The sequence below is a fragment of the Trichomonas vaginalis genome, chromosome VI, assembly GCF_026262505.1.
Source record: "Trichomonas vaginalis G3 chromosome VI, whole genome shotgun sequence".
In the NCBI taxonomy this organism is placed as follows: Eukaryota; Parabasalia; order Trichomonadida; family Trichomonadidae; genus Trichomonas; species Trichomonas vaginalis.
The window spans coordinates 16,314,801-16,334,645 of NC_067208.1; the positions used below are offsets into that span (position 1 = coordinate 16,314,801).

General features: G+C 31.2%; 11 protein-coding genes and 1 pseudogene across 12 annotated transcripts, besides 2 other annotated features; 6 read left to right on the forward strand and 6 right to left on the reverse strand.

Annotated features, from left to right (window-relative positions):
- Nucleotides 1-7,284: part of a mobile genetic element that runs on past the window's edge.
- Nucleotides 465-1,769: a mobile genetic element.
- Nucleotides 561-1,689, forward strand: TVAGG3_0875910 (annotated as a pseudogene). Its single transcript has one exon. A coding segment is annotated over exon 1 (1,129 nt).
- Nucleotides 3,514-4,222, reverse strand: TVAGG3_0875920 (uncharacterized protein; the record flags this gene model as incomplete). The annotated part of the gene is made up of 1 exon (XM_051250248.1): nucleotides 3,514-4,222. A coding segment is annotated over one exon (709 nt), but the record flags the coding sequence as incomplete, so codon positions are not given.
- TVAGG3_0875930 (DNA/RNA polymerase superfamily) lies at nucleotides 4,413-5,236 on the reverse strand (the record flags this gene model as incomplete). Its single annotated transcript, XM_051250249.1, has 1 exon — nucleotides 4,413-5,236. A coding segment is annotated over one exon (824 nt), but the record flags the coding sequence as incomplete, so codon positions are not given.
- Nucleotides 6,571-6,898, reverse strand: TVAGG3_0875940 (uncharacterized protein; the record flags this gene model as incomplete). The annotated part of the gene is made up of 1 exon (XM_051250250.1): nucleotides 6,571-6,898. A coding segment is annotated over one exon (328 nt), but the record flags the coding sequence as incomplete, so codon positions are not given.
- Nucleotides 7,285-7,988: 704 nt separating the features above from the next.
- On the forward strand, nucleotides 7,989-9,203 carry TVAGG3_0875950 (protein serine/threonine kinase protein; the record flags this gene model as incomplete). The annotated part of the gene is made up of 1 exon (XM_001321569.1): nucleotides 7,989-9,203. One exon carries the CDS (start codon nucleotides 7,989-7,991, stop codon nucleotides 9,201-9,203), a length of 1,215 nt encoding a protein of 404 aa, XP_001321604.1.
- A 205-nt stretch (nucleotides 9,204-9,408) lies between these two features.
- TVAGG3_0875960 (uncharacterized protein) lies at nucleotides 9,409-9,864 on the reverse strand (the record flags this gene model as incomplete). Its single annotated transcript, XM_001321568.1, has 1 exon — nucleotides 9,409-9,864. One exon carries the CDS (start codon nucleotides 9,862-9,864, stop codon nucleotides 9,409-9,411), a length of 456 nt encoding a protein of 151 aa, XP_001321603.1.
- Nucleotides 9,865-10,600: 736 nt separating this feature from the next.
- TVAGG3_0875970 (uncharacterized protein) lies at nucleotides 10,601-11,674 on the reverse strand (the record flags this gene model as incomplete). The annotated part of the gene is made up of 1 exon (XM_001321566.2): nucleotides 10,965-11,664. A coding segment is annotated over one exon (700 nt), but the record flags the coding sequence as incomplete, so codon positions are not given.
- Nucleotides 11,675-11,734: 60 nt separating this feature from the next.
- Nucleotides 11,735-12,316, forward strand: TVAGG3_0875980 (acetylation-dependent protein binding; the record flags this gene model as incomplete). The annotated part of the gene is made up of 1 exon (XM_001321565.1): nucleotides 11,735-12,316. The coding sequence occupies one exon, from the start codon at nucleotides 11,735-11,737 to the stop codon at nucleotides 12,314-12,316; it is 582 nt and encodes a 193-aa protein (XP_001321600.1).
- Nucleotides 12,317-12,693: 377 nt separating this feature from the next.
- Nucleotides 12,694-13,770, forward strand: TVAGG3_0875990 (PH domain-like family; the record flags this gene model as incomplete). The annotated part of the gene is made up of 1 exon (XM_001321564.1): nucleotides 12,694-13,770. One exon carries the CDS (start codon nucleotides 12,694-12,696, stop codon nucleotides 13,768-13,770), a length of 1,077 nt encoding a protein of 358 aa, XP_001321599.1.
- Nucleotides 13,771-13,882: 112 nt separating this feature from the next.
- Nucleotides 13,883-16,312, forward strand: TVAGG3_0876000 (armadillo (ARM) repeat-containing protein family; the record flags this gene model as incomplete). The annotated part of the gene is made up of 1 exon (XM_001321563.1): nucleotides 13,883-16,312. The coding sequence occupies one exon, from the start codon at nucleotides 13,883-13,885 to the stop codon at nucleotides 16,310-16,312; it is 2,430 nt and encodes an 809-aa protein (XP_001321598.1).
- A 579-nt stretch (nucleotides 16,313-16,891) lies between these two features.
- On the reverse strand, nucleotides 16,892-18,208 carry TVAGG3_0876010 (structural constituent of nuclear pore; the record flags this gene model as incomplete). The annotated part of the gene is made up of 1 exon (XM_001321562.1): nucleotides 16,918-18,198. One exon carries the CDS (start codon nucleotides 18,196-18,198, stop codon nucleotides 16,918-16,920), a length of 1,281 nt encoding a protein of 426 aa, XP_001321597.1.
- Nucleotides 18,209-18,526: 318 nt separating this feature from the next.
- Nucleotides 18,527-19,690, forward strand: TVAGG3_0876020 (protein serine/threonine kinase protein; the record flags this gene model as incomplete). Its single annotated transcript, XM_001321561.1, has 1 exon — nucleotides 18,527-19,684. The coding sequence occupies one exon, from the start codon at nucleotides 18,527-18,529 to the stop codon at nucleotides 19,682-19,684; it is 1,158 nt and encodes a 385-aa protein (XP_001321596.1).
- Between the last annotated feature and the right edge of the window lie 155 nt (nucleotides 19,691-19,845).

Sequence of the window (19,845 nt, forward strand, 5' to 3'; positions counted from 1 at the left end):
AACTTGAAAAGTTACTGAAACCAAAACAGGATGAGAAAATGAGAAAATGAGAAAGAAAAAAATTTGGATTGAGTTAAAAAATTCATCTTTATTAAATTCATCTCTTCCAATCAATTTATTTATTCTATTAAATTCTTTTATTTTTGCTTCACTCAGTTTAAGGATTGAACGGTAAGTTTCTAATTTTTCGATTATTTCTTTCCTCTCTTTATCGTTTTCAGCCCCACCGCATTGCGGCTTCTTTTTGTAATAGCATATTTTTGATTTAATTCTGTTTAGTTTCTTTTTATATTCATCGTCTGGACTCTGAATCTTAATTGAATCAGGACTCTTGGATGCTTTGTTGTCACTCATTTCTTACGAAATAAAAAAATTAAATATTATTTAAATATAATGGAGTAATAAAATAAATCGGAATTTCTATTAATTTATTGTCAACTTCAACTAATACATTACCGTTAATATAGGGTGTCCAAAGGTGCGTTTAGCACAGCGCTCTATATGAGACTATTAAAGAAGATATATGCTGATTATAAATATATAATAAAAAATATGAATATATGTATATGATGAGTATGTTGTATTTTGGCGCCATGCCGGGATATAAAATGAATTTTGAGACAAGAGGTGGTTTCGCGGGAAATTTTGGCGGGATTTTTTCATTTTTTTTTAATGAATCATAAAGAAAACATCCTCGCTCTTGCAAAAAAATGCAAAGACTGTAAAAAAATCTACGAGACATTGGTAAAATGCTTCGGTATGGATGTTCCTAGCTATTCCACTGTAACGTATCATGTTAGGATGTATCACTTCATGAACAAAAAGGCGCCCATCATAAAAATTGACAAAAAATCGCCGGATCAAAGAAAAATCAAAGCAATTCTTCAAGTGCTAGATGAAGACCCAAGAGCATCACTCAGAAGGATAGAGGAGATGACAAAGATACCACGTACAACAGTCAGTTATTATATGCACAATTATTTGAACTACAAACTAGCGTATACACGTTGGGTTCCGCACAACCTTAATTCAGTTCAAAAAAAATCTAGAGTCCAATCTTCGAAAGAGCTCCTCTCTATATTGGGTGTGTATCAATCCAAGAAGTTTCGCTTTTTAGTAACAGGGGACGAGTCTTGGTTTCAATATGCAACAGAAGCCAAAATCATGTGGATCCCGAAGGATGAAAATCTGCAAACATTCCCGAAGAAAAAAATTGACACACCAATGATGATGTTGTCGGTTTTTTGGGGCGTGAATGGCATCATCGCAATTGATATTCTTCAAAAACCTAATACGATGAATGTTCAGTATCTAATTGACAATGTTCTTACTCAAATTATCAATTCTGATGAGTTTGAGAAATCCAAACAACAAAAACAAAAGTTTGCAATTCATTTTGATAATTCAAGAGTTCACAAAAGTCATAAGGTAATGAATTACTTGGTGGAAAACAATGTCAAAGTTGTTCCAAACCCAATTTATTCACCTGATATTGCACCCTCTGACTTTTATTTATTCGGCACGCTAAAAAAGAGAGCTGAAGGACGCGAATTCGCGAGTCCAGATGATCTTGAAAATTTTGTAAGAGAGCAATTTGAGCAATTTTCTCATGATGATTTAAAGCGTGTCTTTCAAGCCTGGATCGATCGCTGCGAACGCGTGATTGAATCCAATGGTGATAATATTTAAATAAACTTTATATATATGTAACTTGTTTATTTCTATTCGCAGTATTCAGGTTTGTGCTAAACACACCTTTGGACACCCTATATATCTAACAAATTCAGCTATTGTGTCAAATCTTCGTCTTCTTTTTGTCATTGATTTATCAGTTTTTCCATAATCGAGATGAATCAAAACTTTATCCCCTTGTTTAAAATTCATGAGCCTCGAATTAATTTGTTCACGTTTAACATCATTTAACCTTTCCATTTGCTTTCTAATATATTCCCATTCTTTTGAAATATCATTTTTCATTTCCACTGGTTTCATGTTTATAGTTCTATGCCATGTATTATTGTAATAATATACTAACTGCTGTATGATGGAGTCATGATTTCCATCCCAGTATATCTGACCGTTAACCCCTAACGCATCTCTAAGAGTTCTCATTACCGCATCAACTATTTTATTATGAAACGTATATGGAGAGGATGAAAAGTAAAAATTAATTTGTGGGAAATAATGAGCCATAGCTGCCTGAAATCCTTTATCACCATCACCCCTTATATTATCTACTCTTTCATGATCTAGTAAGTATTGTATAGCTCTTCTTGTTTCCTGTTCTGTTTTCCCTTTCACCGGAATGCAATATAAATATCTGGTGTTAATGTTAATGGCAAATAAATAAGTAACGTTTCCTTTTGAATATTCTAAATGATCGATTTTGTATGAATATGGATATGGTGCAAATGAAGGGCGACTAAATTTTTCCTTTAACGGTTGAATTTTCGGGTCAGTTGGTTTATTTAATATTTTGAAATCCTTTTTAAAATCTTTTTGCTTCTTTAATGTTTGAAATGGATATAATAAAGTGAATGATGAAGGATTAACTGAAGGAGGAGGTACTACCGTTGGAGGTTTTGGTATTGCAAGTGATTTAATTTTATCTGCTTTGATTTTGGATGATGAAGTTTTGGATTTCATTCCTCCTTTCATTAATTCTGGATGTATTCTATTCATTTGTTTTAAATATGCTGTATATAAAGGTTTGATATACTTTCCCGCTTCGAGTTTATGTTGAAGGATGAATTCCAAAAGTTGATCTTCATTTAAAAGTCGGGCTGAATATGGTTTAACTAATGAATCATAAATTAAAGCTTGTGCATCATTTATGGTCTGAAGGACCTGGGCGTTTTGCACCTTTAGCTGTTGAACATTTGCTACTTTCTCTTTTGGTGTTGTTTTCGGCTTTTTCTTCTTTGGCTTTTGCGGCTCAGGATTATATAATTTATATAATTCATCAATATCTTCTTCTGTTAATACTTTATTTTTGAAATCTTTCAATTGTTTAAGTTGTGATTTAGTTTTCCCTTTGTATATTCATTATTTTTAATTTTGTCTTTAATTTTAGAAATTATTTTATCATGATATTTCAAAATTTCATTTTTATAATATGGATAATAATAATCCATATCATCACCCGTATATATTGTTATTATGTTTTTGGAGATATGCTTTTAAATCGTAATAATCAAGAAAATTTTGATTAAATACTAAATCATCAATTAAAATTTCTAAATCTACATTATCCATTTATATAAAAATAAAATAAATGTTTTAAGGGTGCCCACCTCTTTGAATCATAGTATCAAAACCATTATTTACATATTGAATCACATTATTAACGGTTCCTTTTGTCTCTTCTGTAGCATTTTATTAAAAATAAAATTTTAAATTCATGACTCAACCCCTACGTTTTTAAATTGTATTAAATAAATGGCATACAACATCCATTTTCACAACATACAGCCTTAGTGTGTGCTCCTGTTAATGCAGTCTTACCGATTGTTAAGCGAGTCATTGACCCGTTTTTAAGTTGTAAATTAATATTCTGACCATCAAATATCACTTTATCATTTATTATATCCAAATAATTTTTAGGTGTTAATTGTTTATTTTGTCGTAAACTAACACCTTTCATTTTTTGTGCAATCTTTTTAAAATCACTTCCATCAATTGAACCGTTGAATGATGTATAACACTTAGGACATAAAGCAACCATGTTATCACCTTGTTTCTCAATTGCTAAACCCAATAACTTCTTCTCATGTGCTTTTTCTTCAGTTTTATTCTTTAATTTAGGTTTAAATTTCTCATCAAAACAGAAGAAATCAAAAGGTGCGAATTTGAAAATGTTTTTATCATAAAATTGTTTATCGGTAACAATTGCTTGAAATGCTTGAGTGTTAGGAAGATTTGGATCGCCAGCGATTGCCCAATAAGATGAATCAGTATCACCTTCAATGAAATGAAAACGATTAACATTCATGCATTTATACATAAAATCATAAATGAAAACCAAATACCAGTATTTAGCATTATCTAAAGTGAAGAATGCCTCTTGTAAACATGTATCACATCTATAAAATCTATCTTTGAGCATCACTTGATACGTATCCTCTCCTATTTCTCTTATGTTTTTAAACTTATTTGACATACATGCAACGCGTGCCTTCTGTGCATTCATTATTTTAGTCTTTGCGTAATTTTGTGTATTCATTGCATCGTAACCATATGATCCATTAAGCGAAATCTTGCAAAATAAACTTTTTCCTTTATTTCCTTCTAATTCAGCCTTTTGTCTTTCGTTCATAAATTCGTTCGCAAATTCATTAAAACAAGTGTTTTTAGTAAATGTTAAAATTGATTGAATATCATCGATGATAAAATGAAATCTGTCTATTAGATACCAAAGATAATAAGAAGAAAATGGTTGATATTGGTTGTGTGTTGATGCTAACTGAGTTAATTTCCTCTGTTTCTGGTCAACTGGTAGATTGTTTGATTTCATGTAATTATACATAAAACTGCCAATTGTTTTTTCATCTGTGATAATATCTAAGCTTCTTATTATCGGTAAAAAGTTTATGTAATCATTAATGTATTTTTCATCAATGTGACCCTTTACTTCAGCCACGAATAAAGTATTTTTCTTTCTAATAATTCCCAGTGCTTTTGCTTTCTTTGTTGCTGTATCACAAATGATAACACCATTCAATCTTCCCGGCATATACATTTTATGGTCAGTATATTGAATGAAATCATGAGGATTAGATGAAAATGATGAAGGATATAATGAATTAAAATCAACACCAACGAAATGAGTCATAATGTTGGTGGTGTCCTCATTTGATACAGTTTTAGTTTCTGGACTATATGAAAGTTTATTAATGTGCGTGATTCCTTTAAGATTTACTCTATGTTGAACATTTGATAAACCACCAGTAATTCCATTACGGAGAATGTGATAAGCTTCAACTGAATCTAAAGTCATTGGTAAATTATTTTTTAATGCATAATTTCTTAAATTGATTCTTAAACGTTGAACATCTTCATCTTTATTTGATTTTACGACATTGCAATAACAACACATTAACTGACAATTTTCTTTGGTATGTGGTTTTTCATTATCGATTCTATCCAATGTTGGTTTATTTGCATATGTAAACGCTTTACCACACATTTTGCATTTAGATGAAAGGATTAAATCGTGATAGTATTGAAAATCATCCATTGAAACATTATTTTTAGTATCTCTTTCTGCTTTTTCATCTTGTTTCTTATATGATTCAATTTTATATTTCCAATACTTTTTCGTTAATTCAAAACTTGATTCTATCTCTTCCTCAGGATATTTTTCATTAGGATTAAAGTCTTTATATGCTAAAGCGTAACGAATCATTGAAGCATTCGATGATAAAGAAAGATTATGAAGCGTGTCAATTTTATAAACAAATGTTTCTTCAATAATTTTATCGATTGGGTCAATCATAATTTCAACATCTTTATTGCAATAATGAATAAAATATTCTAATCTATTCTTAAAATTTTTAGCATCATTGAGATATATTTGATAATCACTATCTGATATAGTTTCTTGAGTTAATGCTGAATAAAATGAATCTTGAGTGAATGGTTCCACTTTATATAATTCTTCTTCGTAATTCTCCCACGTGATGAATTGATAAGGGAAAAAGGATTTAACACGTGATTTATTGTTTCCGAAATCTTGAGTGAATTGGTCTAATGTCCCACCCGCTATATAATTTCTGATGTCAATAAATCTCAATTCATATGGAACGTTTGTTTTCTTTACAATGATTTGCTTAAATTGTGAAGATGAACCCAGCATTGATTTTATTTTCCATTTTGCAGTGTTTAAATCACGAAGAATTAAATTTAAATCAAACTTTCCCGAATTAAAACCTATGATATTCACTTTATTGAATTCCTCATCTAGAAGTTCTTTCAATGCTTCCTTCTGTTTTTCATTTAATGTATGAGACAAAGTCCCCACCGTTTGCGGCTTCAATAATTCTTCATATTGTTCAATATTTGATTTAGCAACTAATGAACAGGTTGAAAATAAAAACTCAATCCAATCAGAAATAAAAGAATCACTCGAAGTTAAGCAAAAATTCCTCGTATATGTTTTATCATTTAATTTAACCGTTGATGACACCATGAATGGTTTTAAGTAAGCATTCAAAGTTGCACACTCAGAAAGTTGTAATTCTTCTTTAGTCTCTAATGTTTCAAAGTCAAAAGTAATATAATATCTTGTCGGTTTATAATATTTCTGCAAATTGTGAGCTAATAACCACTGATATATCTTCTGTTTCGTAATATGTGGTGCATATGGTTGCTGTGTCTTTTGCAATTGAACGTCTTGAATTAATCTCCCATTATTTTCTTTACATTTCTCACAATGCTTTAAAAATCTTCTTTGGTTTTTCCTTTCTGGATCATCGCGGATAGAATAAACTTCTTCTTTACAATATGGACAAACTTTATAGCCGGTGAGTGCTTCAACGTCTGTTATTCTGTCAGCGTGAAGTTTTCCACATGGACTCTGTGTTAATAAAATATTTACTGTTTCAAATTCTGGATCTATCATTATTGATTCCACTAATGGAAAGTCTACCTTATTTATGTCCACGTCTTCTGGTTGAGGATCACAATAATAGAAATCAATATTAACATTTAACATTCTCGCTAATCTCTCACTTTCTGATGAAATGTCAAACCCTTCATATGCATCTATTGTTTCATTTAAATAGCTCCTACGAGTTTTAGGATTAGCACCATCAGGAATGTTATAGAAGCGTTTAAATAACCTTCTACCTTCTGCTCTAATTTGATTATCATTCATTTTAGCTGTTCCGTTTTTGTTCATTTATGTAAGAATAAAAAATTAAAAAATAAATAAAAATAAACTTTATTTTTTAAAGCCCATAAAATGAATTAAGAACACATAAATTTTTATCATCCGCGACGTGACGAATACATTTTAATTTACTCAAGAATGCGTACCCTGATACATTAAATCTAATTCCTGTCTTATTTAATTTCACAACTTTGAAAAGGAATGTATGAATAGCTATAAAATGATGAGAAGATGTTTTATGGGTTGCTTCCATTTTTTCTGAAATAAATGAATAAATATAATGCTTATAAGTTTTCATATCTTTTATGTTCTTAATAACGAATGGTATAGACCTTTCAACTTCGTCTTCCTTCGGTGCTGTTCTTTCATATGAAACATTATAGAATATATCTTCAGAGAATCATCCATGAAGAATTCGGATAATCTTATCTAATCTTACTTGTTTGTGTAAATTATAGAATATTGTATTAGATTTTCAAAACTTCATTTTTTTTCAGTTTTTTGTTAGTTATTTCTATGAGATAATGTAATAAGCGTAAGCATGATTACTGATCTACAAATTAATATTTTGGATAAAATTTTTTGCTTTAAAATAAATTGCATCTGTAAGAACTCATTTCATGGAACTGATAGTAGTTCTCAATTTTCTCAGTATTTTTATTAGCAAGCTACAAATTTCAAAGTAATTTCTGTTCAAATAATTTCAATTTTTCTATTATTGATACCCTCTGAGTTAAAAACTCGAATTGGTAATTGATTCATTCATTTTTAATTTTAAAATAAAAAATTGAATGGATCTGTAGTATTTCACATAAAATTAATAATTTTACTCCAAATCAAAATCGTGGATGCACGACCACCTATTAAATTCAATTGATTGAAAGAAAAACTTCTTGAAAATAATTTGAAATTTTAAAATGAAATACTTTAAGTACGCATATATTTATTTTCTATGCAATTCAATTTTGAACATATGCGGTTATAAATTCAGAGAAATGTATCCAAAACCATCTATACAATATTGCGGGGTACTTATATATCAAATACTTATTGCAATTATCAAGTTTAAAAAAGAAGTTTATTTTTCGATTAGTTTCAAATGACTTTAGAAGAGCTCAGTGGATACACCACCGTTGGTTCTTTCCAGCTCGAATCCCAAGTCTTTATTAATGAAAGATATGCAATCTGGAATGCGCACCATACAATTTCAAATCAAGAAGTTTCGGCTAAAATTTATTCAAAGCAATTTTTAGCAAAAGAACACAATCAAGAGTATTTCGAGAATGATATTTATTGCTTCAAGACATTTTATCATCCATTCATTGCAAGGTACATTCAACATTTTGAAGATGACAAATACGTTTATATAATACTTGAACCAATGAAAGGAGGTCCATTTAAAGAGCTATTAGAAGCTAAGACACGCTGGAATGAAACCCAATCGCGCTCAATTTTCATTCAATTATTTATGGCTATTGAGTACATGCAAACAGCAATGGCTATGGTACACGGAAACATCTGTTTAGATGTTTTTATGGTTGATGAAAACAATTATATCAGATTGGTCGATTTTTGGGGCATCCAACCAATTAATAATTGTTCAAACAGTCAGACGCTTGTTTTTAACAAGATACCATTCCAAACACCAGAATATTTGAATACGGGCATTATAACGCCATCAGCTGATATTTGGGCACTTGGTGTATTTTTATATTTTATTTGCGTTGGTTCATCTCCATTTTCAACGGATACAATTGAATCAGTTACAAAAATGGATATTCTCTATCCATCGTTTTTGAGTGGACCGATCACTGATCTCCTCAAAAAATTAATTTCTCTTTCACCTGCTCACAGACTTAATTTCAGAGCGATTAAAGAGCATCCATGGTTTGCTAAAACACAATACAGTCTTCTTACTCCATTTATGATCCAAAATGATGCATTTTCCATCGAAATTGCAGCAACCATTTGCAAATTCTCAGACACAGATAAATTACAAGCAGATCTTCTCGCTAATGAGCAAACGAATGAAGTAATTATATATCAAATTGCTAAAGCCATTGACCATGCAAATCAAGTTCACAATGCCGTTGCTCATTGCGCGCTTACACCAAGCGAAAGCCGCAGAGTAAGCTTAGATAGTGATCATTCTTTACTGAAGTCACATTCTTTGTCTTCTTTCGGCTCAATGTCTTCTCCATCTTCATCAAACGATAAATTTAAAGTTAAGCCAGTTGCCTTGCAACTTTCTCGTCCTGTCCAAGTTGCTTCCCGTAGAGGTTCAAAGGTAATTCCTTCACTTCCAAAGATATGAATTTTTTTTATTAATAAAAATACATTACATATGTTATCACACCAATTAATTAACTTTTTTTGACTATTATTGAACATTAATTATAGTTCAAATCAAATTTTGATTAATTTTTCAAAACTTTACAGTGAAATAGTGATGAAAATAGCAAATACATGGAAACAATATATTTGATATATAACAAACAAGTTTTTTGAGAAATAATAAATTACCAATATTGAACGAATTCACTTCTTTCAACCTTATCCATCATCCATAGGCAACATCTATGACATTTCCAATTTATGAGAAATGTTATTAAAACAAGAGTTGCAGCAAAAACTAGTGGCCATTTCGGATCTGTTTGGCGGTCATTCAGCAATGAATTTGTTGTGATATTAGTTACAAATTTTATTGCGTTGGCCGGGTTCATTGCTTTTGTCATAACATAAGATATTCCTCTTGTTTTATCAATATATACTAAGTTTGATGATAACCTTCCGCTTGTGGGGATAAGTGTTTCTGCATTTGGATCTGAATCAAGGTCTATCCAGCCTAAATCTAGTTTTCCGCAAAATTTCGAAGATAAATCTTTGAGAATTTTCATTTCATTGGCAGTTATTTTTCCTTTTTTAACAATTAGTACGATTTGTTCATTTGCATTATAAGATATTACCTCTTTCATTGTATAATGGTGAGTATGAGAAAATCTGTTTTCGTAGATAAATTTTGTCATATTATAGTAGCGATATGGCCCGCGATAGCTTATAGAACATGATGTACTATGGTATACTTTTAAAAAATTGCGAAATGAAGATTGAATGTAAAATTTGGACCCAAATGATTGTGCAGCAGAAGAAATACCTCTTTGAAGGCTATTAGTCATTAGAGAAGAGCAAACAAGAACGGAGAAATGGCTCAATGAAGCTTCATAATAAACATCTTTTGTAAATTGTTCTATTTGATCGTATTTCATGTGTATATTATCAAAAATGAACTTACTTATATCATTTACGTCGAAACTTCCCGTATATTTTTCTCTAATTTCGAGTAAAGAAGTTTTATATAAATAAATTTCGGGAAATTCGGTAATTTTATGCTCTAAACATAGTTGATAATTGTCACTACAGTTAATTAAAACGGCTTGGTATTCTTTATTTGCCTGATTATTCAATGTATCTGTGATATTTCGAACTATTAAAGAGGTTGTATCATCATTTATGATATAAGAGACCAATAACGGCGATATTACACTTGTCTGAATAAGTAATGATATATCCTTTACTATATTATGTCTTTTTTTAGAAAACGAAAAATATAGTAAAAGGAACAATATCATTAAATGAAGTCAATGATAAATAAATAAGAATTACATAATGATTAAAAACAAAATTTATTAACATTCATACAAAATTAAGTAGATTTTGATTGAAACAGATCAATCTTGAATTTATTGCTTCTCTTTCAACTGATTTTCAAGTTCACGAATTCTCCTCCTGCAAACAGCGCAACCATCTTGTGGCATTTGCCTTGCAGACATTTGCGCGAATTGAGATCGAAGTGCTTTCATTTCAGCAAGGTGTCGTGTTTCAATCTCATCTATTTCTCGTCGAAGAGATGCGTTTTCTGCTCTCAAATCACTCATTGCTCTTGATTCTGAAAGTGGTGTAGCAGCAACAAGCTGGAGTAATGGATCCTTTGAAGCCAATGCCGAACGCAATTTTGACATTTCTTCATAGTTGATCTGCTCTTTCATTAAAAGCTTAATTGTTTCCTTTTGAGAATCTATAATGTGTCGCTGCTGCATAACGAGTTCTTTAAGTCTATTAATTTCATCTTGAGGATCTTCTTTGGGTACTGGTTTTGAAGGAGGAGCCATTGGACGTATTTTTGGTGGTACGTAGTTAATTTCATCTTCTGTTGGCTTAATTTCTACATTTTCGAAGCTTTCTTTCTTTTCTTGTTTACTCTTTTGCTCATTTTGAGGAGTTGGTGTTTCTTTCTTGTTTTCAACCTTCTTTTCTTGTTCCGGCTTGATTGGAGAGTTTTGCGTTGATTTTTTATCATCTTTAATTGATTTTTCATCTGCTTTTTGTGTTTTATTTTCGGATTTATCTGTTTTCATATTCGATTTTTCCGTATCTGTAGTTTTATTATTCGATTTATTTGATTTTACTGTATCAGCTTTAGATTTATCTGTATTTTCTGACTTTTTACTTTCAGATTCAAAAGATTCAAAAGAAAGATCAATTTTTTCGGACGATTTTTCTTTCTTTTCAGTTTCATTTTTCGGTCCTTCTGAAGCTATTGCAGATTGGGTTTCAAAATCGTCAAATGAAGAGGAAAATGAATTTGTTTTTTTGCTTTGCTCAGAATCTTTTTTAGATTCTGTCTTCTTTTCTTTCTCATCAGTTTGAGTTTTCATAGTGGTTGCTAACGGATCAGAAATATCATCAAAATCATCACTTAATGAAAGAGATGCCATCTGTTTCTTCTGAAAACGAATTAATAAACGTCTATCTTTGTTATATAGATTTGTCACCTTTTTAAAAAGAATGCTGAATAAGTTCCAGCTTTCCATCTGCGATAGTATAGTAGACAACCTTATTGATTCACCATTATGCACCCCATTTATTCATCTTGTCGATCCAATAGCCGATGGTGCTCCAGATTATAATGAAATTATCAAGCAACCAATGGCTTTAGAAGTAGTAAAAAGAAAAATACAAACAAAAGAATACAAAACGCTAGATGAATTCAAAAATGATGTAAATTTGATTTGGGCTAATACAATCACATACAATGGCGAAGATACAATATATTCTTATATGGCAAAAGAAAGTAAAATTTGGTTTAATAATATGGCATCTAAAATTACAGAGTCTAACGAGACTGACTGGACTCGCAAATTACAAAGCACAATTTCCAAACTAAACAAATTACTATCAAACCCACCAGAGGAATGTGATCCAAATGGTGAAATAAAGAAAGAGTGTATGGAACAAGAAAAGCTAGAAGAACAATTAGAAAATGTAGAAGAAGAAAAGAAAGATAATAAGAAAGAAGATGAAAAGAAGGAAGAAAAGCCTAAGCAAGAAGATCCTAAACCACAGCCAAACTCAAATGAGAATAAATAAAAAATTGTTAATTATTTTAAAATCCGGCCAATACTCTTTTGCTTTGCCTTAATTTGATGTTTTATAAGCTGTTTTATTCTGTATGTTATAATTATTTGAGCCAAAAATTAAAAATAGATATGGAATTGCTATTGTTTAACTAATCTATATGTGAGTACACTATAAATTATGGGGGGTATATATTAGATAGTATTAAAGCCCGTCAAATTTCGAAAATTGAAATCTGAGAATAAATATCTTCTCGAATGCAAGGCTCTTTGGCACGGATGAGAGAGTTGGCAAGAATATAATCTATTTATTCTAATATTTTTTGAAAATAAATAACTTCATCTCGTTCATTTTTGTAAATTTTATCGAAAAAAAAAATTTAATTGAATATGACAAGCGATGTAGCTCTTCCTCAAGATGTTTGGCAACGCTGGAGCAATCCAGATTTTGATGCTCTTAGACAGACAGTTATAGTTTTTGGCGGAAATATTTCGAAAGAAGCTGCAATTGAAGCTTATCCAAATGTTTCCCTTTACTATCAAGAAAATGAAGGAACAAGTATGATTAAAGGTACACTTTACCTCACAAGCAGTCGTTTAGCATTCCTTCCAAATAACACAATCCCTCACCCGCAGCTGGTCCAACTTCGTTACGATTTATTACGTTCTCTTGCAGGTTTCCGCAACGATCTTTCTATTACAGTTAAAGATAACACTGGATCAGCCGCAAATTTCAAGTTTGCTTCCGCAAAATCCTTATATCAATGTTTCCATCTTCTCAGAGCTCTTGCCGAAGCTGTTAGAATGAAGAACGCCGAGTGTATCCAAGCTCTTCGTAATCTATCATCAGGTTCTAATAGAGATGCAACTCCGTTTTCCGCGATCGAATTTGATTTGCCAGAATTTACAGATCCAAAGAACTTAGAGTTTGTTGCACCTAAAGAGACAGCTCCTGCCATTGACGAAGAAGAAGTACGTAATGATGCTCTTGTTGTCTTTTTACAGCCAATTAAGTCAATGATTGATTATTGCAATCATTTGAACTTCGATATTCACATTAAGCTGAGGATTCTCTTCTTCATCGCCTTAGTTTCTTTCATTCTTAAATTTATTCCATTATTACCACTTTGCGCTGCAATTGTCGTTGGCGTACAGCTTTACTATGCATGGATATTCATTAAGAATAATAATAAGGATGAAGATGTAAGCGAATCCACTTCAGGACAACATTTCGAAGGATATGAACAAATTAAACAATTCTTCCAAGAATGGTTCATGTGGAAGAACCAGAACAAGTGCCTGCTTTTGCTCGGCATCTCCCTTGCTGTTTTCTTTGGTTGGCTTATCCTTCCAGGCGAATTTTACTACTTTATTTGCTTCTCAGCCTACTTTTTCTTCCTCATTCGTCCATTGGCCCAGACTAAGATTTACCGCCAGATCACTAATGGTTTCTGGTATTCAACATAATTTTAATTTTTTATTTTTCTTGAGATTGTTGATCCATTATCTTATTTTTGTTTAATATATTAAATTCTATTGATATTTTATGTAACTTTCTTTTATTTCATTTTTATTATCGATGGATCCTGATTCTTTCTATAAATTGCTCGTTCAATCTTTTCAGAGCCAACCAAAAGAAAATATACTAAACTTCATAATGGAGAATAAGGCGACTGCTTTTTCTTGCGGAACGAGCTTATTGACAAGAGGAAATATACCAAAAATTCATATTCAACAAATTCTCTTAGCACTTACAAGAGTCCTACCAAGAATTGCAACAGAATCAACAGAAATACCTTTTGATGAAATCGGTACCGAAAATTTACAAAATTTTTTTAATGCTTGCATCGAATTTGAGTTTAAAGGTGATCCAACTACATCTCAGATTGCAGCAAACACTATTTCTCGTCTAATACGTTGTGACTATTTTTGCGAAAATAGATTAGGTTTTTTAGACATTATCTACCAATTATACTTTGATCCTCCATCCCCTGAATCTATTTCAGGTATTACATTAATAATTTGCGATGTAATTGATTACAATCAACAACTTGAAGCACATTTTGCTGAAATCGCCAATCAACTCTTAGTTCATTTAAATAATCATCCTGATTTAAAAACCATATACGATCAATCGATCAGAATTGTCGATATTTTACTTAAAAAATCCTTTATTACAGATCAAGAAACTGGCCATCTTATTTTCCAAATATTACAGATCACTATCAATAAAATTGGATCAAAGTCCGCATCATATGCTTGTTTTTCAGATATTTTTCACTTTTACTATGAATTTGTTAGTGAAATTGGAAATGAAATAATGCAAATGAGTATTAGCGATATTCAAGAAGGCTCAGATGACTTAAAGTCTAATATACTTGGTATGTGGAGGTCAATAATTCACTCAGAACGAATTGCAAAAGAAAGTTTTAATTTAATTCATCAAAACTTAATAGATATCATAAATATATTAGCAGTTATAGCCTCCACAGTTCCCCAAGATATCTGCACCATCCAAGAACAAAATCAACCAAACATTATTGCAACAACTTTGATATCCAAGCTTTCCAAGCTCCAATTTGCCAACGAACCATTAATACAGAAGTATTTTCAGCTCAAAGTATCACAAAACCCTGGAGAAAGAGAAACTGCGTTAACAATTATTGCATCATTATTTAATAATGGAGATATCTCAAGTATAATTGATGATGCTCTTTCATTCATATTGGCTTCCATGTCTGATGATATCAGTAGAGTCAGAGAGAACGCGATGATGGCTATACAAGCTTTTCTTGTTCCTTCAAACTTTTCTGACTTAATTCAACAAGCAGTGAGTCAATCAATAGACTCTGTTCTTCACATTCTTCAAGAGGACTCAAATCTCTCACAGACAGCAAACTCTTTGTTAGTTTCTATTGCTGATGCTGCGGATGACAAATACAAGAAAAAAGTTACAAAATTATTTTTGAAAAATGTTTTGTCAAATGAAAATCTTGATATAAAACTCAACTGCGCCAAGTCAGCATCAATAATTATTGCTGATCTATTACCTCGTGACATGTATCCGAAGATATTTTTGAATGTTTTGGAAGTAATTTGTAACATTGTCAATGAAGAAAATCCTGACTTTAATATATTGACAACAATGTTTTCTTGTTTCCAAACAATTGTTTATAGATTAGAAAACAATGAAGTTTTAATTAATAATTCTGATGAAATATGCAATGTTTTTAATCTAACTCTTTCTTCTGAGAATGAAGATTTAGGCATGAAATCATTAGTTCCATTGGGTTGTTTCGCTCGAAGTATTGGAAGTGAACTTTTCGACGATGAAAAATTTAATTTTACGATGAATGCAATATTAAAGTACCTTTCTAAGGTCAATGAGCCAGAGAGCATTCAGAATGCAGCTATTGCAATAAGAATGATGATAGATAAGTTCAATTTATCTGATTATGTCGTTCAAATAATTTCGTTTTGTAATGATATAATGACAAATTTGAATTTAGAATCAAAGAAATATTGTTTTAGAGTTATTAAGGATATATTTACTTTCTATCCTGAAATTCTTTCTGAAGATATCTGTAATACAACAATGTCGCTTTTAATTTCAAGTGTTAATGAAGTCAAAGCCGTGAGAGATAACTTGGATGTATACTATTCTTATATGGACGCATCCCATGAACTCCAAGATCAAGTAACTCCACTCATTGGAGCATTTACTGCAGCAATCACAATACTTAAGGGAAATTCTGTTATTTCAGAGATTATTCCTGTTGTTGTTTCCCTTCTTGACTTCTCTTGTTGCATTCGAGGTTTGTGTGAACCATTGCTTGTCGAAGAAATCATTTTGTGTATGCATTATTTAATTGTTTCATGTGAAGATGAATATGATGTCAAACAGAACTTCTCACAGATGCAATCTGTTCATCAAATGCTTCGTTTTGCAATGGAGAATCAGCTTGAAAATGAGAAAGTTGGAGAAATTATTTTCTCATTTGACAATTAATACTATTTTATTATATATTATTTTTGTTTTGTATAAATACTATATTGTATCATATTTTTGATTCTAGAGTTACATTGAATACCACTTAACATATATCATTAAGATGTATTGGCTCCTCTCCATCCTACTGTTAACAATAATCTGACTGAAATATTAATACGAAAAATCAGAAGATGCGAAAATGCTCAATTTTTATGTTTTTTGACTCAATGTACAACACTTGTATCATGCATTATATAGCATTGATGAAGAATAGATAAATTTACTTATTTTAGAACAGCTAATATTAATGGAAAAAATGGATATGGATGGGCAACACTTAATTTTGCAACAAAAATATATACGCGTATATTGCAAAATTTCGTAGTGTTTAAATATCAATTGCACACATGAATTATTCGCATTGTTCAAATATCATCGAAAAAGAATAAAAATGGAATGATAACTCATCATTACGCAACTGATTTTTCGGAGATCTGATATCTTTTTATATTTTGGATAACATGTTTATATATTAAGACGAAATCTACTTGACAAGTATAGAAGAAAGTGTCAAAAAAAGTTAAAAAAAAGATCAAATTCATAACAAATAAATTTATATCTATTTATAAGCTATCTGGTGCCTCATAAGGACCGAGAGTAACATCAAATATGTCAAAACTGAAAACACCTCTAATATAATCATAACAAACAAATCTTGCGGCCTTTGTTGCGCAAAATGCTTGAAGCTTTGCAGAAAATCTGTTAATTGACTCTTCATCATCTGGTTTAAATCTCTGGCGAATTCCTACGTTTGGATCTTGAATTGGCCAGCAGTTATACATTGTTATCCTTGTTCTCACATTCATTCCATTTCCAGATGCTGGTTTCTGGCTCTGTTGGAGGTAAGGATAGAAATTAACAAAGCATGGTTTGATTTCTATGTCATTTTGTATATCTATGTTCGAAATATCAATTGTATCCATGAATTCGATGTCAGCGTATCCTTCTCTTGAAACTTTGAAGTGATCAATCTGTCCTGAAATTTCATCTATTGGAGGAATGGTTTTTAGAGGATTGTAAGGTAAGAATCGCTCTGACTTCTTAGGAAATGCACATTTTAGCATGTCTGATGTGAATTTAAGAGGTGTAATTTTCTTAAATTCATATCCATCAGAAAAATCGGGATTTCTTTTAGTAAATAACGAGTTGTAGTTTCTATGATATTTCTTAGATCCTTCGATACTGTTTATTTCATCTTCTTCTTTAATAATTGGAACGGCTTTAGATTTGAAGTATTCTGCAGCAGTTAAAACGACACCGGGTTTTGGTGTTGGGAATTTAAGTTCGTTCGCATTGATTGTTGGCTCTTTTTCAGTAGAAGTCGCTGATTGAAGCGTTTTTCCTTGAATTCCTTGAAGAGTTGGCTTGGCAGCTCCTGCTTGGGCTGTATTGCCACCAATTGAACCAACAGCTTGAAGGCCGCCCTTAATGTCTTGTCTGAAATCCTCTGGCGTTTCAATTTTCTTTGAATTAAGATAATCGTAAAATCTTAACTCTTCTGGTGTACAATTTTTGAATTGTGGCATTGCTGTTATATTCATGACTGTAATTTTTTGATTTGTATTGTTGGCAGACGTAATTTCGACTTCTTGTTCTTTAAATTCTGTTGTTGCTGAATTAAATGGCGGGCTGTAAGTGCCATTGCCTGTGTTCGATTTTGTCTTCATCAAAGAATTGGTAGTAGTCGATGAAGTTGTAGATGTACCGCCAAATTTATTTGTTGTAGAATAAGTTGATCCAATGCCAAATCCTGTAGCAGGTTTAGCACCAAAGCCACCAGATGATGGAGTCGTTGTACCTGTACCAAATCCTTTTGGTTTAAATGCGCCTCCACCAAAGCTCATGATACTGTCACTTTTTATGTATTTTTGTGGCTAATATTTTATAGATTGAAAGTAATGCGATTCATCCTATTTTCTTGTGTAGTACAAAAATTTGAAGAAAATTGATCTTATTAAGCCAAATTTCGACAAAATATTTGTATTTAAGCCATAATTTTCTGTACATAGGCATTACATAAGTTGGATAATTTATCTACGAGATTTAATTCTCTTCAATTGAAAATCAGATTTCATGATTTTGTCAAATTGTCAAATTCTCATACAAGTAAAAGACTTATCTTCAGTGAACTATTACATTTCTAATTTTCTGCATTAGATTTCATATTTTGTTATGGAAAGAACAATTACAGGATCCACTGATACTTATATGATTCATATTCCAATGAAACCAGAAGCTGATACAGAAGCAAGGATGTATCAAAAGTATCTCGCTTCAAAAGGCAATGACATAAAAGAGCAATTCACAGGTTACAGATTCATTCGACTTACAAGTAATCTCTTATCAATAAAGGATATAGAATCACAAGTTGGTATATTAGGTTCATTATCTCATCCAAATATTCAAAATTTATATGACGTAATTATAGAAAACGATGATTTATATGCTATATACGATAAAGAGTTCTTCTCTCTTGAATCCATTATTGATAAGAATGCTAAATTATCCGAAAACCTTTCCAGACAAATATTTTTTCACATTTTATCGGCTATTATTTACTTGCATTCACAAAAAATCGTTCATTTAGACATAAATCCAGATAACATCTTCTTTAACAAGCGAAATATTGCTTTTCTTGGTTCTTTCTTTAAAGCATCAAGAGTTAGCGAAAATTCAACATTTATCAACCCTCCAGGCGTTGCTAATTTTATGCCACCTGAAGTATTCACAGGCAAGCCATACGATCCATACAAAGTTGATGTTTGGTCATTAGGAATTACTTTATTATTGTGTTTAACCAATACAACACCATATGAAGCAGATACATATGAAGGAGTTGTTCATCTTATTAATACTACTGACCCTATCATTGAGTCATTTATACCTCAAGGAGCCAAAGATGTACTAAATGCATGTTTCAAGAGGAATCCTGCAGAAAGACCAACAGCTGCTGAAATATTCCAGATGCCATGGGTGCAGTCATATATAATTTATCCGAATCTTGACGTCCAAAGGATCGAAAATCCGTTTTCAAACGAAACTTCGAAGACAGTTAACTACCACCTTACAATTAAGAGCAAAACTATTGATGATATTAAGTGTATTATATCTGCAGGTGTAAGTCCTGCTGCACATTGCTTCAAAATCATATATGATGATAATTCGAAGTTGATTAATATCAAATTCAGAGGAAGTGAGTCGATTCTACTTATCAAGTATGATTTTGTAGCTGATGTTGCTCACATTTTGTTCAAAATCCAATCTGGTGATAATACAGGTGAAATGCAGAATTTGTTGAAGAGAATTTTTGAGGAATTTAGCATAGGTTGATTTATGCATGTTGTTAAATTGTTTATTTTTATTTGTTTGTAAAAATTTATTTTGTTTTTAGTAATTTATTAATATTTAATACATCAATCATAGAACACAACCTGTAAAAGAGAAGATGCTATCTAGAAATGTGAATGTTATTTCAAAATAGATTTATAAAA